This window comes from Acanthochromis polyacanthus, chromosome 12, assembly GCF_021347895.1.
Source record: "Acanthochromis polyacanthus isolate Apoly-LR-REF ecotype Palm Island chromosome 12, KAUST_Apoly_ChrSc, whole genome shotgun sequence".
Classification (NCBI taxonomy): domain Eukaryota; kingdom Metazoa; phylum Chordata; class Actinopteri; family Pomacentridae; genus Acanthochromis; species Acanthochromis polyacanthus.
Window position 1 is genome coordinate 7,200,296 of NC_067124.1, and position 18,315 is coordinate 7,218,610.

An 18,315-nucleotide genomic window follows, 5' to 3' on the forward strand; every position below is an offset into this window, starting at 1 on the left:
GATTGGAGAGAGTTCCCTTTCTGGCAACATCTAGTTCAGGCCAGCAACTAGGAAGCTGAACCTCAATACAGTGAAGCAGTTAGGCTCTAGTCACTCTCTGTGCACCTCCCAATTTTACTGATTTTCTTTATTCAATGTGCATCAGCGTGAGACCATTCCTACATCCTTATATGATTTTACATGTGTAAATTTATTTGTGTTTTTCATTGCTGTGGTGACATCAAAGTTATTACCTACGTACATTGACAAATAGGCCAAAGGGGTTAAATTCAAGTTAAATCTTTATATCTGTTGGTCTTTATTAAAAACGATTAATTAAAAATTATCAGTAACTATTAACATCAACTGAAGTTCAAGATTTTATCAAGATGCATTTTTCTGCTGCTAATCATTTATGTGGCATCAAAAGCAATACCAAATACCTGTCGCATGTAATCAGGCCCCAAAGTCACGAAATCAAATGCACCCCGAAAATCTTAAATGCGCTCACAACAACCTATTTTTTAAGGCAGCAAATCCTTAAAAGAGTCTGGAAGACTAAATATTAAATATATTCTTAAAATGATTACATATAAATCATGTCAACAATAGACACTAGTCCATCTATGCAACATCTATGCAAAGCCGCACAACATACCAAATGGTTCCAAAAACTGGTAGAGCTTCTCTCCTATTGAGATGGCCTCAGAGTACTGCCGCAGATGATAGTGGATGATGGCTTGATTATAGTACAGCAAATTATTTTCAACATCATCCAGCCCATCAACATCCTCTGCTGATGTGTGAACCTAAAAACAAAGACAGTGTGTTTAATAAAGACCTAGACACCATGAAGAAGCAAAGTTCTGTATTTGTCTAGAACTCTCAATGAAAAGAAACTCACCATGAAATAAAAGCATGACAATAATATGATCTACATGTCAGAAGTTACCTGGTTCTTCATTGCCATCAGGGTTTGCTTCAGCATCCCAGTGGTAGTCTGATCACTTTTGTAAAATTCAACAACAGCCCTATTCATGGTGATCTTGTAATCCTCTTTGTTGACCTCCTGCAGGGCGTCAAGATGTTTGAGAGACTCATCATACTGTCCAGCCTGTGAAGATCACAAAAGCACATTTCACAAAATTTGCAAAGTGAAATCTGTGAATTGCAACATTAGAACTTCCTGTCCAATTAACTGAGGTGTTTCACAAATAAATTCAATACAATATTTTTTAAGTTTCAACAGACGTTTTGGAGGAAATCATTGGTAAAAGGTGATGTTGTCATCACCTATGGTCTACACTACTTTGATTTAAAACTGCTTTCATGAAACAGGCTCCAGATCAAGGAATACAGCATTCATACGTATTTGTGACTGTTCATGCAGATGTTGCAATTACGGCCACATTTTTGGTTATGTTCAAGAACTCTGCGAGTCTGCCTAACATCCCCCTTGCAGTTACATACACCACATCTCAGCAATTTCACCATTTAAAACTACCTGAAAATCAGTAGCCAATAGTGTCATACAAATTTCTGAAGAGAGCCACCCATCCATTCCTCAGAGATAATGTTTTTCTGTTTCTCCTTGCTGAAGGGGTTGTGTTGCTTGACCTTTACCTTTCAAATACCTCAAAGATGGTCTACTGGATTCAGGTCCGTGTTCGCATTCTCTTTCTTTAGAACCTTTTCTGTGATTAGGGAGCATGCTTTAGACAGTGATGATGCAGAAATATTCCTCTTCTACAGACGAGGAATCAGTCATCTTGCCACCCAGCATTTAGGCGTATAATTACAGAGGTGGGAGTAACAGATTCAATCACAATATGGTATTATTTGATTCTTTAAACAAGGACACAGTATTTGCCAAGATCACAAAGTCTGCAATCACACAACTTTGATGTGTTTCATTCAGTTCGATTCAGGGAACTGTGATCAATATGAGACAATATATGCGCATAAACAGCAAATGATGAAGAAATGAAACAGAATTAAACAAAATAAAACTCCCATTAAAGCAGGATATCCTAAAGCAAGATTGTAATCTAAGTATGTAACGAAAACACCACTTCACCCATGAACCAGACAGCAGACAGTTTAGTTTTAACCTGTTCAGGTTACTAACAGAATCAACCAAAGCAACACTTAGAAGGAAGCCAATCAAGTTTAGTAATGAAGTCAATGCAGTGTTGAGGATGTCACTATAAACATCAACATAAGTATTAAAGTCACCCAATATAATTGGCATATCTGGATAAAAAAATCTGAGTAAGGGTCTGATAAAGTTAGACAGACATTTTCTTCCTGCAACAGCCAGGTTCCAGTGAGCCAAATCATTATTTTTTTGATCAGTTAGCAGATCATTAACTAGTACAGATTCAGACCAGATATCTAATACTGAACATTCCACATTCTGTTGTCTTGGTGTTTTCCAAGGCAAGATTAGACAATATACCAAGTGATGTATAATGCATAATAATGCAAAAACAAACAAAAGGCTAAATATACACTAATATGAGCTTATCAAGCTGAACAAAAAACAAACAGCCCAGTAATTTCTGTTTGTTTAAAGAGTGAAACTGACGACAGCCACTATGTAACCAATGATTTAACTGCAGCTTATAAACTGTGACTCTGTGACAGCTCAGCTGTCTGAGGTAAAAAGTACATAGTGTGATCTGCTGTCAGATCCTGATTAATCCTGTCATCACGTGGGGAGTAAGTTATTGATAATAATAGATCATTTTAACTAATTATTGAACTTACTGCTATTCTTCCATGCTCATTTAGATCTTACTGCTGTCTGATGCTTCATGCATTTAATTAACTCTGATCATGGGAAATATTTGCTCCATGACAAACAAGATGGAAGAGCTTCAGACACTCATCAAGGGTCAAAGACTCTACCTGGAAAGCAGCCTCATGTTTTACATGGAAACATGAGAATAACACCACACTCAGAGGATTATGGACTATACGAGATTTCGCGCGATTTCGGAAACAGCTATTTCCCCCACCGTTGTTTTGGCGCAAGCTATCGCGCGATTGCGGAACATTTGCTTTCTAGCATCCCGAGATTTGGATACAGACCACAACAAATAGCGATCGCCAAGTAATGTGGACGTTTTCGTTCACTTCTCATCTCTAGTATGTTGTGGGACACTCGTTGAGACTATCCGAGCCGGTCAGTGTGGGGGGGGAAAAAACACATTAGGGCAGACTTTAACGCGGGGGGTCAAGTTGCCCCATACTTTTCGCTAGCTGAGCTGCGAAGCTGCCTGCCTGGCTAAATACTGGAGCTATGTCGAAAATACATTTCTCCATCACTCACATGTATGAAATGACATATGAAAGCAGACCCCAGGTTGAAAAAAAACCGAAGTTCCCCTTTGAAGTCCCTCCAGGATTTCGCGGGTGTTTTTCGTGATTGTTGCGGCCGAAAATGCCTGAATTCGCGGCAGCTTTTCTAAAAAATTGCGATAAAAGTTGCGATGTTTTAAGCTTATTTGTTGTGATGAAATTGCGGGAGATAAGTGACAATTGCTAAAAAGCTGCATTTTTTCCAGCTTGTAGAACATATTTCAACACTGTAATTGACAATATTTATTCCGAAATTAATTAACGTTCCAACCCATTTCCACAAAAGCTGGCACACCATGGTGGGACATTAGCAGCAGCCAGATACTGGTTTAATATGATGTGACCTAACTATGCAGGGGGCGACAGGAATTGATGGGACTCAGAAACACCCCCACAATTTAATCAGTTGCTCTTTGTGTCATTTCCGATACGTCCACAGTGGTAGATTTGTTGTAGGATCACAATTGTGTGATCGTCAGCAGGCCGCTGAGGTAGTGTTCACTTGCTGCCATGGTTACCGTGCTGCTATCAGACGCCGTGACGCTATGAATCCTTAACAAATCCGTTGATCCAAACTTTAAGTCGTATCACTGCCGAAGTCTAATCACTTGGTCCTTGTGTCATTTCTGACCGACCCTGAAAACTTTATTTAAATCCCCGAGACTGTTTTTGAGTGATGTTGCTAACAGAGGAAGGATTCACACACCCTGATCGTCACATAACTCCGCCGTGTTCTTTGGTGGAATAATTCATCTAATTTACCTTCATTCTTTCAGTGCTCTAACGGATCTGGATGCAACAGTTTACATCATGGTTTTTTGTCTGGTCTGTTGTCTGCTCATTTCAGCCGTTCTGTTTCGTGTTTTTAAAAAAAAAAAGTGTGTGTCAATTGATGATTTTTTTTTTTCTTTTTTTGTATTCCACCACAATATAGCACGGTTGTAAAACAGTTTAGCTCCGCTTTGGTGAAGAACATGAGTGAATTGATTGTTTATCACGGTCGTCAGCAGTAATTTTTGTTGGTAAATGAGAGACATTAGTATCGCACATGTCTGCATCTTCAAACCATAAACAAGGAAGTGAATTCGGTGACATACGTGCATTACGTTAGGGCTGGGAGCTGCTATGATTGGTGGAACTCACAGGAGGTGGGCCAAAATTGTGGGAAAGTAGCGGTGATTGGACAAAATTGAAAGGCCGCGCAAAATTTGCAGAGATTGGTTGATTTCGCATGATTGCAACATCGCGAATTCCTGGAGGGACTGCTTAAAGTTTCTACCAACTCTGAATGTCCCTCAGCTTTACAAATTCCACAAACCTCTGACCTGTGGACATGATAAAAGCTAATGGTCACATTAGACAGACAATGGGCTAACACTAAGAATTTTCCTACTGCTGTGGTGACATTTGTTAGTTCAACAGATGCTAGTGCTCATTCTTGCAGACAACAGCAGAACGTTTGGTTGGAAACATTTCTGGGATTGCTGAAACACCTACAGAAAGTCAACAGACCTGGTTGGCGCCCAGTCAACTGCTCATTCTGAAAGGCTCACCTGGCAAGCAGTGGACAGTGATGGAGCAGGATTGTACAAAGTCTGAGCAGTTAGATTGGTTAGTCAGATGTGATGAAGCACCAGGGCCTTGCATGTTTGTAAATCGATGAAGCTAAGTAGTTGTAGAAGGAGTTACGGAAGTATCACAGGAAACAACCACAAAACACAGTAAAAATGAATCCTCACCACATGGAAACTCCAAGTCAGATCGCTAAGTATTAGGGATGTGCGCGACTAATCGTTTAATCGTTTAAACGCCTCCTCATTTATTAAACGTTTAGTACTTTACTAGTCGGTTAAACGCTGCATTAAGCATCATGCACCTTGTTCTTCGCGCCTCTGCTTCTTTGTAAACAGGCTGAGCAGACAGGGAGAGAATTGCTCCTCCTCCCCTCCCCTCACATGTAGCAGGGGGCAGGGACACACAGTTTGGGGAAGAAAGTTTGGAAAGGTAAAGTGGGAAGATGGCGACGCTCTCGCATAAGAAAATCAGCACCGTTTGGCAGTATTTTGACGCAGCAGATGACAACAAGGTCGCCTGTCGGCTGTGTAAGCAGAAACCAGTGTTGCCAACTTAGCGACTTTCTCACTAAATCCAGCGACTTTCCAAAGCGTCCTAACGACTTTTTTTGTCAACAGCGACTAGCAACAAATCTAGCGACTTTTTCTGCCATTTTGGAGACTCTGACAGGAAAACTCGGATCATTCTGCAGTTACTGTCCTCAACAAGCAGCAGGTGCTGCTGTGAGCCTCTCCCCCTCCCAAAGCACAGGCTGTCAGTCCAGTAACCCCGCAGCAGTCCCAGTGTCTGATTAGAGGACACATCACTCCGCGGCCAGACGGCAGATGAATCGCGCATGCGCAAAGTCACTACAGATCCCATCCAGACTTACGGAGCGGGATATAAATGAAAATGTTTCTTAACTGTCATTATGTGGCTATACAGAATAGCCGACTAGTCGCAAATAAAATTTGAGACTAGTCGGTGGGGAAATTAGTCGAAATTCCCATCCCTACTAAGTATATATGGAAGGAAAAAACAGAGGACTTACTGAAAATGCTTCATATGCACTCGCCGCAATTTCTTTCTCTTGGTCTGTCATCCCAGGGGATGGTGAGCTCTCATGCTTTGCCTCGTTTTGCTCTGATCAAGATGAAAAAGAGAGGGGAAAAGAAATCAAACTTACATAACACTGCACTTCAACATTGTTCTCTGCGCTTGAGATGTAAAAAGAGTACACCTTCTTAATGGATTGAGTCCTGCTAATTCTCGAAGCTACGAGCATGAACTTAACTCCCTTTCACGTTAGTAGAATAATGGTGCTATGACACATTAACTTGCTGGAAGCAGTCATTCTACGAAGAGTAGACTGCTTCCATAAAAAGAAAAGGAATTAAAATGAAAAGTGAAAACAGGAGCCCATGAACTATGGCTTTACTCAGAACTTACATGACAGTGACCCACAAACACCAAATCACATCTCTTGAGTTTCCAGAGGAAAAGTTCTCACTTTGCTTTTTGATCTGCGAGAGGACATGAGGCTTTTTCATTTAAAAAAAAACAATAATGACAAACTTTGTTGCTTAAAGATTGCTTGCCCTTTAGTCTATTAAGCTGCCTACCCCATAAAGAAATACTTGATCCTTCAGTTTCAAAAATTGAAAACTTGGAGAGAAATCATTTCTCAGATGGTAGGGAACAAAAAATTCTAATTTGAACTTGAGTAATGTGTTTGGGAAAATGACATTTATTTACATTCAACCACTGTTGACAGTGGTCTGCAATGTAGCCGTGCATTTATTTGGATTAAAACACAATGGTAAAACTGAGTGAAAGTCAAAGGAAGACAAGCAGAGACATTGCTAGTTTGAAAAGTATAGTAGTAGGTCTTTCTCATTTATGTAATGAACTTGTTATTTAAGTCCACACCAGTTAAATGCAATGTGTAAGCCCGCTGAAATTTGACATTTGTTCCAATCAAACTGAATATTTGCTGTGAAGCCCTGCATCGTTCTGCAGAATGCTCTGAGGTCCTGGTACTAAAGCCTAATCTGTTTTCTGATTTCACCAAACCAAAAACAACAACAAATGAGAACGAGCCACTTTGTTAATGGTTCAGTTGCCTGTAGTTTCCGTCTAAGTTAAAGTGAGCTTGTTTGTCGGTTAAGTAAGTGCATTGTTTTAGCTGAAATGGAAACTGTAAGATGCAGTCCATATTAACTGTCCACCTTAGACATAATATAGAAAATCCACATTCCTCTCATTCACAGCTGCTGTATTTTGCTCCTGAGGCCGGTACTAGACACGCCAGCTGAGCTGCATTGGTTTGACTGGAATTGAAGGTTCTGTTGAGACACTAGCACTAATGGGATGCCAGTCTGATCATCTGGAGTCAGGTTGTCTTGCTTCTTAGCTGCTGCTTTCTCTCACAGCTCCAAATAGCAGAAGTGTGGGCATAAGCGGCATAGATGGTTGTCAGATGGGCACCAGAATATTGCAGGACAAAAACTTCCTTAGTCAAATGACCTTTCACACAGAATTATAATTTCACATTTGACTCTTTTGTTACACAACGGCCATCTTCAGGATGAGTACCGAGCTCCATCACAACATCTATACTGTACTGTTAGTAAAAGTCTGATTTGTTCACTAAAGTCAAAAATACTCTGCTCCTAATTTTTTTTCTGCTTAAATTTAAAAGTGAAATAGTTAATAATGCATCATTACTGTGCAATTTTTTTTCCCCAATTCATTATATCATAAGCTGTTTCACAGCAGTCCTTAGGCTTAGTCTAAATAATACAGTTTGGCTGGCATATCGACCGCAGCAGCAGGGGATGAGAGGTACGCTCACATTGTATGTTCTGTTTTATGTGGACAGCTAACATGGGATAGATGTAACAGTTTTCACAAAATTCATTGATGCGCCACAAGTAAAATAATGTCACTACATATCACACTAACGGGCTAAGTTTAGCTTAGTCTGAAGCTTCAGACAACAGATTCAAACTGGTATATTCTGCTGGCAGTATGTTCTCTTATGTCACTTTAATTTTGACAGTATATCATTACTTTTGATTCATCGTCTCCATTGATCTGTTAGCCTAGCCGCGCTAGACAACTCACGGCAACGAATTTAATTCTCTGCCAGGGTGAGTCTAGTTACCCTCGGTAAGCCTCGAGGTTGGATGCTCCTAAAACTGGCCGACGAATCACCATGAAGTGTAGAGTCAGAAGGCGGGCATAACTAAGTGACGACAGAGGCGCGACGATTCTGACAGAAATCTGTTAGCCTAGCCGCGCTAGACAACCCACAGCAACAAATTTAATTCTCTGCCAGGGCCGAAAACAGTCGTCGAGCTCCATTAGCACCGAGTCTGAATAATCTTTCTGTTAACATGTCTGTAATATACTTGAGCTTCACCCACTGACTGTATAAATAAGGCTTCACCGAACTCCCGCATCCTCTGATTTCCGGCGCTCTAGGAACTACGTCAGCCTATTCGTTGCGCTGATTGGTTGTATACCTACCCAACTGCTGCAGAGTGATTTGATAGACAACCTTTTAGGCTTAGTCCGCCTCCCTCCCTGTCGAGAGTTCCTAGACCCTTTCGTCTTCAGACCTGGGTCTAGCGCGGCTAGGCTATTGATCTGTGGCTTTTAATTCACAAATGATTTAAGGAAAAATCTAGAACAAAGAGTAATTTTTTTCATTTTTTGGTTTGAAACAGAAAAAGGAAAAATGTGATTACAACAAATCAAGAAAACAAGCTGTTGATTTTCAATGGTAATGGACACTGGGAAATGTAAAAAGGACTTTCAGGTATGGTATATGAAAAGTTAACAAATTATACTTCAGAGCCCTAACATTCTGGCTCCACATGATCATCATTCTGGTATAGTGGGGAAAACTGTCTGGCTTGTTAATGCTTTTTAACCACTGAGAATAAAACTGGGCAGAGCTTAGTGAAACATAGAGCAATCCAATCTAAATAGTGACAAGTGCAGTTGTTTTAAAGCAACATTTGCATGCAGGGAGGCGAACGCAGTCATAATGGCTAATTTGCTGAAAAAAATAGCATGGCTGTCTTACTGCACAATCCTCCGCAAAACTTTTCCCTATGGTGGATTGATAGTTGTTGTGGTTCCCTTTAGTGAGTGTGGAATTTTGAAAAAGATACAACACAGCTGAAACAGAGGACAAGGACACACGAAATGCACAGCCAATTGCAGACCTGTAATATACATTTCAGACTACAGCCATGTATGTTTGGCATCACAAGCAATATCTTGTGCCAAGAGCTGTCAAGCATAATTGTGATTAGTATTAAGAAATAAAATTAAGAAATATAATTAAGAAAATTAAATATAATTAAGAAATAAAAACAAGCCAGAGTGTATTCCCTATAGCACAGAGCAGGATTAGTCTGCAGCACCAAACCTGCATTTTCAGGACAGTAGTGGTAGGATCACACTGCTCTGGGGCAGTGAGCTTTACACCACCTATTGAGCTGATGACTCAGGGAGTCGCTTAGACCTAATTCTGGGCCCAGATGGACGACAGAGTGAATGTAAATTTAATTGTATATGTTCAACATGAAAAACAGAAATGTTTTCAGTTGCACAGCACAGATACCATTAACCTGCCAAATGTGGGAAACAATGTTTTAACTAGTCATTCATTAGGTAGTCCAAACCATCACGCTTCAGCCAATGATGGCTTGCTGCAAAACAAACTCTTAGCTTGTTTATTGAAACCATGGTGGGATTGTGGCAAGCCCAGCTCAGTGTTACTGATAAATAATCTTAGCCAGCACATTAAATAAACTTTTAAATAAACAAGCCTGTCAAAATGATCAGTTCCTGTCAGCTAGATTGAACCAGCAATAAACACCCTTCGGTGTAAATGTTTGTTTCAATACTCATTATTTCTTCTTTTCCTTTTGGCTTTTTCCTTCAGGGGTCGTCACAGCGAATCAATTGCCTCCATCTAACCCTGTCTTCTGCATCCTCTTCTCTCACATCAAAATGAAGTTCAAATATTTTAATAATATACTTTTTTCACGGCAGATATCTTATTTGTTACAGTAGGGAAAGCAACAGTGTATTAATGATGGCTGCAGTCCAAACACCAGAACACATGCCTTTGTGCTTGTTCACTGTCATGCTAATTCATTTAGTCTTTTTTTGTCCAGATATCATGTCAATAATGTGCTCTTGGATTTAGAAATGAGGTAACAGTTTGTGTGAGACACTCCTTCAATAAACCTTTAGAATTATAAGTAGCATGTGGGATGGAATCAGCCTTTAAAACCGTAAGTTGCGCACTTTAGCGATCATCCATTACGATAGGTGGCGCTGTACCTATGGAAAGGCCGTAGAATTGCGGCCCTAAAGTTGTCATTAATAGGAGAATTCAATGGTGCAGCCAGAATTTTCTCCACGACGCTTCTACAGTGCTATGCAAGACCTTCTCTACTGTTGCTCTCTTCTTTGGTTCTAACAAAGAGTCAGGGCTGCTTGACCCAAATGACATCCCAACCGGTGCGCCAGTGTGGGAATGTCGCCAAAAATGCAGTTTAAACCGCGGTATATTGAGAAATATAGAGATTTAACTGGTATTTATCGGTTTAATCAATATTCTGAGAATTTGATTTGTAGGGACATACATATTATTTGTAAAGAAAAAAGTCGCACTCTCTAGCTTTATTTATTTGTGGGAATAAAATTTTAAAAATTGCTTGAACGTGCCTTAGACAGGACATAGCTCAGCTAAGCTCCAGCAGGCTAACGTAAATTAAGAAAAAGCCTACTGAACATATCTGGATGTTTAGGCTACAACTCACATCGTATACTAATAACCAACTAAGCGTAACATTAACGACTCCCTTCAAAGTGCATTACCAGTTATTAGTTCGATAAACTGCCATAATTTAATTTGCTCAAGGAGTTGAAGCTAGCTTAAGTCTACCATACCTACTGCTCAGCTAGCAATTGCTGAGACACTTACCTGTATTTTCTGCCATTTCTGGGGGCGGGGTTGACAACAATCCGCAAACTTAAATCTGCAGTAAATTCCGTTGAATGGCGGAGAATATAAGTATAATAAGTATCGCTAAATACGTAACCTCTCGTACTTCATACACACACTGCAGCTAGCCGAAATCTGTTCGACTCCGAAACAGATACTTCTTTGCTGTTTTGTGGCACTTTGCAACCAACGGGTTGTTATAACGCTACACCGCCCTCTACTGACATAAACGTGTATGGACCATTTGTATGAAACGCCGTTTTACTCAATTACAAAAAAGAAAATGTCTCTTTTAAATACATATGGATATGAAATTAATCCTGAGTCCGGCTAGAAACATATCAATAAATTAAAAAATTAAATTCATTTGTTCATTCGTTGACTTTTATTTCACAATGCCACGCATATTTATTTCAGGGATCTTTTCATTTCTAATCCAAACATTTTAATAAGGGAGTAGGGCTATGCCCCTAAGTCAGTCCAAAGCCAGAGAGCAAAGTGGACGTAACCACCCCACACCCCTCACTAAAGTCGTTGCTAACAAAGTAAGCTTCCATAATCCAAGGTAAACTTTAAAAGTCAGTGTTAACCCTTAGATGTTCCAATGATTGGACCCTCCACTCTTCCATAAGTGGGTCAAAAATGACTTGTATGAGAATCAATGTGTTTTTATGTCATTTCAGTTAAGAACAATAATTGATTTTATTGTTTGTATATTTTTGCTCCACACAAGAATGATTTCATGTTTGAAATATGTTTTTTAAACTTTATAACACATTTTGATAATTGAAAATAAGAATATTACACAGAACAGAAATATAAGAATGTCAACATCCATTTTGTAGACATTTTTCTACTTTTTTCCTCTAACTGTTGCTGCTCTCCGTCCCTCCAAGTTTGTGCATCACCTCTTGTATGATATTATCTGTGATAAAGAGTTTGGGGGCATTAAATACTACAGTTTCTTTAAAAGCGTAAAAGGTAAGTTAAATATTTAAATGGAATGATATCAAGAAAGAAAGAAAGAAAGAAAGAAAGAAAGAAAGAAAGAAAGAAAGAAAGAAATAGCCAAATATAAAATCCATCCATCCATCCATTCTCTATACACCGCTTTATCCTCGCTAGAGTCGCTGGAGCCTATCCCAGCTGACTCGGACGAAGGCAGGGGACACCCTGGACAAGTCGCCAGTCTGTCGCAGGACCCAAATATAAAATGATTTAACAAAAAATAATTTTCATGCAAAGATACCACACCGAATAACTTCTGACCCATGTATGCATCAAGGGTTCAGTACATGTTCTATGTGTCCCGTCCTGTCTCAGTGTGATGTGGTTAGTGGACCGTTTCAAATAGCGTTGTTTTTTTCCCCCACATGCCAATGATTGTTTCCCTGTTCTCCTTCAACACATCCAGTAGGATGGAAATGTTAGCGGTGTCAGCATGCACTGTTCCTCAGTTCACCACCACCAACGAAAGCGCCATCAGACCAAAAAGTTCGAACCACGGTATCATCGATCACTATCGAGTGACTGTAGCATGGCGTCTTAGCTTCAACCGAGCGCTATGATTTTGCTAACGTGTAGATAATCTGCCGCTGCCCAAAATGACAGACTACGCCGAAGAGCAAAGAAATGAACTTGAAGCTATTGAGTCCATCTACCCGGACTCTTTCACAGGTTTGAACTGCATCAGCGTTAAGTTAGTTAAGAGAATTAGAGCTAACTCGCAGTTAGCAAGTACAAGCTAGTTAGCTGACTGGGATAAGTAACTCAAACGTCAGATATTGTTTTTAATGACACCCAGTAGGTTAGTTTTACTTTTTACTGTAAGTTCTGAGTTAAATGTTAGAAACGCAGCTGTTAGAGGGAAGCTATTAAAGCAGATATTTTACGGTAACTTAAAAAAATAGACAAGCACGCTAAAGTCCATTCAGATTCCCAGTAACTGTCCATGAACACGGAACACCACGTAAATAGAGAACATGTGTTACACGCATGCATTTTCTATGTCCAAGGAACTGCTAAGAAATTCGTCATGCAAAGCGGCCCAAAAGGAATTTAGATCCGTAAAGCACATTGTTAAAAGAATGGATGTCACAGCATTGCTGTAGTTAAAGCAACAGCTCAAGCAAAGTGGTAAAGCCAAATCATTCCTAACAAGTTTGTTTTTAGATGATGAGACCAAAGAGAATTGAAAATTGTTGAACAGAAATGTAATTTTTTTTTTTAAATAAATAGAATCTTTCCACAGTGGGTTATTGGGTGTTGATTAATGGGCAAACAAGTGCTGATTTTATGAATTTAAACACACCACACAAAGGACTACAAATATCTCCTCAAGCCAGTGATGGGATGGTCGACTTAACTTGATAGTTTACTATACTGCTTTGAGTTTTAAGAAATACACATGGCATAAATGGTATAACTGTCCTCAGAATAGCTTGATGTATCTGTGACACTCTTTACAGCATGATGCCTGATAGCAGCAAGTCGTGTGCAATTGTATCTTTTAATTTCCATGTGGTAAACCAGTTTGTCGAATAATGGGTAGAATTGATCTTGCAAATTCATGTGTGTTCACAGTGCTCTCAGAAGATCCCACCAGCTTCACCATCACTGTAACATCAGATGCTGGGGAAAATGGGGAAAGTAAGTATACTGATGTGTGGTTGCTGAGTGTCTTCTATTACACACAGACAGTATAAGTGTCAGGAAAACAAATTTGAGAAAAAATCCTCAGTGATAGGAGATTTTTGTCAAGATAATAAAGTTTAATATGAGGCACCTGTTTTCTTTTTGCAGCTGTAGAAGCAACATTAAAATTCACATATGTAGGAAAATATCCAGATGAACCTCCACTGTGGGAGCTCCACTCCCAGGAAAACCTGGAGGACAATGACATGGAGGACATTTTCACCTTACTACAGCAGCAGGTCTGTCAATAGTTAAAATGCAGTTTAAAATAAGTTTCCTGTTATTTGCATCCCTGTGTGTGTGCGCGAAGCAAAGATTAATTGAACATACATCACAATAAATCTAGTATTTATTACAACATGTTCTGGCAAGTGCTAACCTGTATGTGAAAGGATGAAGAGGAGCACTATGTGAGTTTACAGTATATGTGCCCAAATAGGCTAACTGCATCTTTCAAATGGCCTCTAGCTGATGCAAACATTCTCAGCCAAAGCATTTTACTGCATTTTTAGGTCCCAAATCACAGATAAACAAACCTTCAACATCTGAGAAAATGCAGCAACACATTTTCCTTTTTTTTTTTTGCTCAAAGCAAATGTTGCAAAACTGATAGGTAAATAACTTCAACTCTAGTGATGGGTGATTCTTACCTATTGTACCTGGACTCAGTTTCCTCAAAAGAAAGTGTGTCAGTTGCTGTAGGTATGCTGTTATAATAAAATGTATTTGGTGTCAATATGTGTATGTTGTTGTTCTGCAGGCTGAAGAAAATCTGGGCATGGTGATGATTTTCACCCTGGTGACAGCTGTCCAGGACAAACTCAATGAAATTGTAGATGTGATGAAAAACAGGCGAGAAGAGGAAAAACGTCAGAAAGAGAGAGAGGCAGAGGAGGCAGAGAAAGTAAGAACAGCAATAATTCACATTTTGCTTTCCATGTTTAATTTCAGTCAAATTTTTACATGAATAATTTCCTCTGGGAGTAATAATGTTGTTATTCTCTTACTTTGTAATTCAAGGGTGTAATCCTACTGATCTTTTTAAGTTTCTTATGAAAAGGTTTGTTTAGGTTACGGGCAGAATTTTGATTCAATTTAAGGTCAAGAAATCAATTTAGTCAATGAAGCTTCTTACAAATATAGTTGGATACTATCATGGTATGTGTTTGATAGGTGCAGTTCCAGGGCACAGTTGTAACCATTGAAAACTTTCTGGCATGGAAAGCCAAGTTTGAGCTGGAGATGGCTGAGCTGAGGAGGAAAAAACAGAAAGAGGAGGAGCAGGCAGGAAAACCCAAACTCTCTGGTAAACCTGATACTGTTACCCAACAGCAGTTCTCTGTCAAGACTCACACGTTTGCTAAATTTGATAATAAATTCCAAACTGACATTTAACATGTAAACTTTTCCTCACCAGGTAAACAGCTGTTTGAAAGAGACCACAACCTGGACACATCTGACATCCAGTTCCTTGAAGATGGTAACAAATGACTCTGAAGCTGACTGACACTGTTGCTGTTTATATATAGAAGAGGGTTCTTAAAGAGGGTTTGGTTTCATGATGATTTTTGTATTCTTCCTACCAATCTGTGGAGCACTGTTTGAAGTGCCATGACTTGAGAAATAATATAGCTAGCATCCTGAAATATTTAAGCAATGATACAACCGTGCTTTGATAGAATAATACAGTTTCTAGTAATACAATTATATCAATGTAAATTTAGTCAAAAATGAGCCATATTTTTTATCCTGTGATTGGAACCAGTTGAAGCTTTAAATATATTGAGTGTGGTGCCAGTCAGTCATACTGTACGAGAAAATTCCAAAAGTGGTCCCAAGTGGAAGAGATCATTGTTACAGGGCTGGGAATTGTAAGAATCACAAATAAAATCAGGGACAGAACTGCTAATATCTTAATCTCAGATGTATTGGAAGAGTGATTTATTCTCAGCACTTATTTCTAACACATGCTTACTTTCTTCCTCTGCAGGTGGAAACAGTGTTGAAGTGGATGAGTCACTATTCCAGGACATTGAGGACCTGGATTTGGATGAGGATGACCCAAACTTTGATCCTTTAGAGCTGGGCAGTGATGAGGACTAAAGCAGGAGTAGGACATAACACTTGTAAGGACTAACAGGATCATACCGCGCCTCTTCTGAATACGGTTTTCCGAGCAGACACAATAATTGCATATATTTACACTTACATTACAAGTAGGCAGAGAGTGAATCTCTATAACTACAAAACACACAGCAACGTGAGATCATTTAAATGCCTGAACAATCTAGTTACCCCAAAAAATGTTGTGTCTTTGCTCCTGTGCTGTGTGACACACATGGGAATGTTATTTTCCAGGAGAGAGCAATAAATATCAGTTATGGTCATGCATTACAAGACAAAAAGTTAAAACAGTTGGCGTTGTTAGCACAGAGAGCACATTGCTTTCTGTTTTTTCTCAGAGCACTGTAGCTATTAACAACGCAAGAGTATTGTCACCACTCAGGAAATATCCCTGATCTCAAGCCCTACAATAAAGACAGAGTAAAGCAGCTGGTTGTAGTAATTAGTAGGCATGTTTTTACATTCACTAATCAAATAGAAAAATTTCCAATGGAATGTTGGTTTTGGACCCCCTTAAGTCCCTGTGTTTTCTCCATCAACTGCATTGAAACTGCTGTTAAAATCCAAGAACAGTATTGGAAGCAAATTGTAATTGAACCTATAAAGAATAAAAGCTCTTGTTATGGACTTGGGTCCGTTTTGGACTTTCGATATTGTCATTTTTTTGTGAATAACCGATATCCTGTTGGGTTGTTAAAGAGTAAATATGCACAAATCAGATTGATTTTATAATGTACATTAGCAAACATCTTATTAGTTGATCATGTGATTTGAATGTGAAGACCTCTATGCATATAAATATGCAGAGTAAATAGTAACTACAATTGTTACATTTGTTATGTGAAAGAAAACAGAAAAAGTGATGTTATATTGACAGTGTTTCAGAAATCTCACTTCACAGTGTATACCCTTTGTAGTGCCATTGAATGTCCAACAGTGCAGCAATTACTAATGTCCTGTCCACGGTGGTTTGGTTTGATAAAATGTGAAAATTATTAGTCACTGAGTAAAAATTGCTATAATTCTGTATCAAATTGTAATTTTATCCCCACAAGAGTCTAAACGGTTAAAGCTTTGTCGCAGAAAACCGTGTATGTACCTAAGGATGGCACACCCCACAGGCAAAGAACAAAATTGCAACGAAGATTGCAATGCATGGCTGTTTCTCATTCAAAAGCAGTGTATTTTCAAAGCTCCATTTACACTCCACTCCAAAAGTAATGGAACAGTGAGGCCAATTCCTTTATTTTTGCTGTAGACTGAAAACATTTGGGTTTGACATCAAACGATGAATATGAGACAAGAGATCAACATTTCAGCTTTTATTTCCAGGTATTTACATCTGGATCTGATACACAACTTAGAAGATAGCACCTTTTGTTGAACTCACCCATTTTTCATGTGAGCAAAAGTACTGGAACATAAGACAGGTGTGTTTTGTTGACCTGCTGTGTCCTATTACATTGATTGTTCAAACAGTAACGCTCAGTGTCTACATTCCGTTTCAGATTTAGGTTTTGCCTGTGCAGACACTGTGATTAAGCTGTACACACAATAGTTAGTTTCCTTGTTTGAACTGTGAAAAAACTTTGTAAAAATGACCTGCATTACCCAGGTCCACAACTTGAAGGAAGTTTGTTATAATGGCAACTGACACATAATATCTCCAACTGAAGCTGTTAAACAAATTGTCAAAGGCTGTACAGAGGAGGGAGGCTGGAAAAACAAAAAGTACAGTTCACATACTTCAAGGTTGAATGTGCACAATGTTGTATCACATTGCAGAACTGTCCTGTAGGGCTAGATTGTGTAGAATGGTCTGGCAACGCTGTGGTGTGTTTGTATTTAAATCAGTCACTATTGTCTTGGATGTGGCAAACAACAATATGCAATGACAGTTTTTGAACGTTTGCCTACAAAGAAGAGAGCAATTTACAGGAAAAAAAAAAAGTAGTCGGGCTGCTTTATTTACACGATCCAAACTTCTGGCAAAACTTGAACTTTTCAGCATGCAGGTTGCTGCTTGGAGAATGTACTTGTTGCTTCCTGTAGTTAAAGGGATTTTAAAAACATTAACATGTAAATAGCAGAGAGGGAACAGAAAGTTATGAGAACCATTGGGAGGTTTACATCTACACTCTACATCCAGTGAGTCAGTCTGAAGATGCAGTGACATCTAGAGGTGAAGTTGCTAATTGCAACCAACAGAATACCCTTCATCTCACCCAATGTTTTCAGTGTTTCAAGTGCATACAGGAGCTCCTAAAAACATGAAAAGCCCTCTCTAGAGCCAGAATCTGGTTTATTTGTTGTGGCCTTGGTGGTGCAACATGGATAACTCCGTAGAAAAGGACTTACATCTTCTTTAGGCATTACCTAACAAAAACATGATTATATATCAATAAACACAGATATAAATACTATATTTCGTTTCAGCCGATATATTGCCCCACATTCTGCACATTGGACCTTAAAACTGATACAAGATTATAATATAAGAACATGGATAGAACAGGTGGCATTGAGAGCAGGGACCAACGCCTAGCATCTGAAGCACTCCGCAAATTGGC

General features: G+C 39.1%; 2 protein-coding genes across 8 annotated transcripts in view; one reads left to right on the plus strand and one right to left on the minus strand.

Annotated features, from left to right (window-relative positions):
• Positions 1-11,113, minus strand: part of cnot10 (CCR4-NOT transcription complex, subunit 10) — a 32,995-nt gene extending 21,882 nt beyond the window's left edge. For 5 of the 7 annotated variants that reach the window (XM_051956807.1, XM_051956809.1, XM_051956805.1 and 2 more), the window contains exons 1-4: positions 10,907-11,113; positions 5,948-6,039; positions 932-1,093; positions 638-788 (exon numbers count right to left, since the gene is read on the minus strand). In XM_051956807.1, coding sequence (XP_051812767.1) covers positions 638-788; positions 932-1,093; positions 5,948-6,039; positions 10,907-10,922 — 421 coding nt within the window. In that variant the 5' untranslated portion in view covers positions 10,923-11,113. The remainder of the gene's footprint in view (positions 1-637; positions 789-931; positions 1,094-5,947; positions 6,040-10,906) is intronic. The other 2 variants (XM_051956810.1, XM_051956811.1) reach the window with 2 other exon arrangements.
• Positions 11,114-12,406: 1,293 nt separating this feature from the next.
• Positions 12,407-16,372, plus strand: rwdd1 (RWD domain containing 1). Its single transcript, XM_022211416.2, has 7 exons — positions 12,407-12,604; positions 13,511-13,576; positions 13,730-13,860; positions 14,382-14,525; positions 14,795-14,927; positions 15,039-15,101; positions 15,612-16,372. The coding sequence occupies exons 1-7, from the start codon at positions 12,532-12,534 to the stop codon at positions 15,722-15,724; spliced, it is 723 nt and encodes a 240-aa protein (XP_022067108.1). The 5' UTR covers positions 12,407-12,531; the 3' UTR covers positions 15,725-16,372.
• Positions 16,373-18,315: the final 1,943 nt, after the last annotated feature.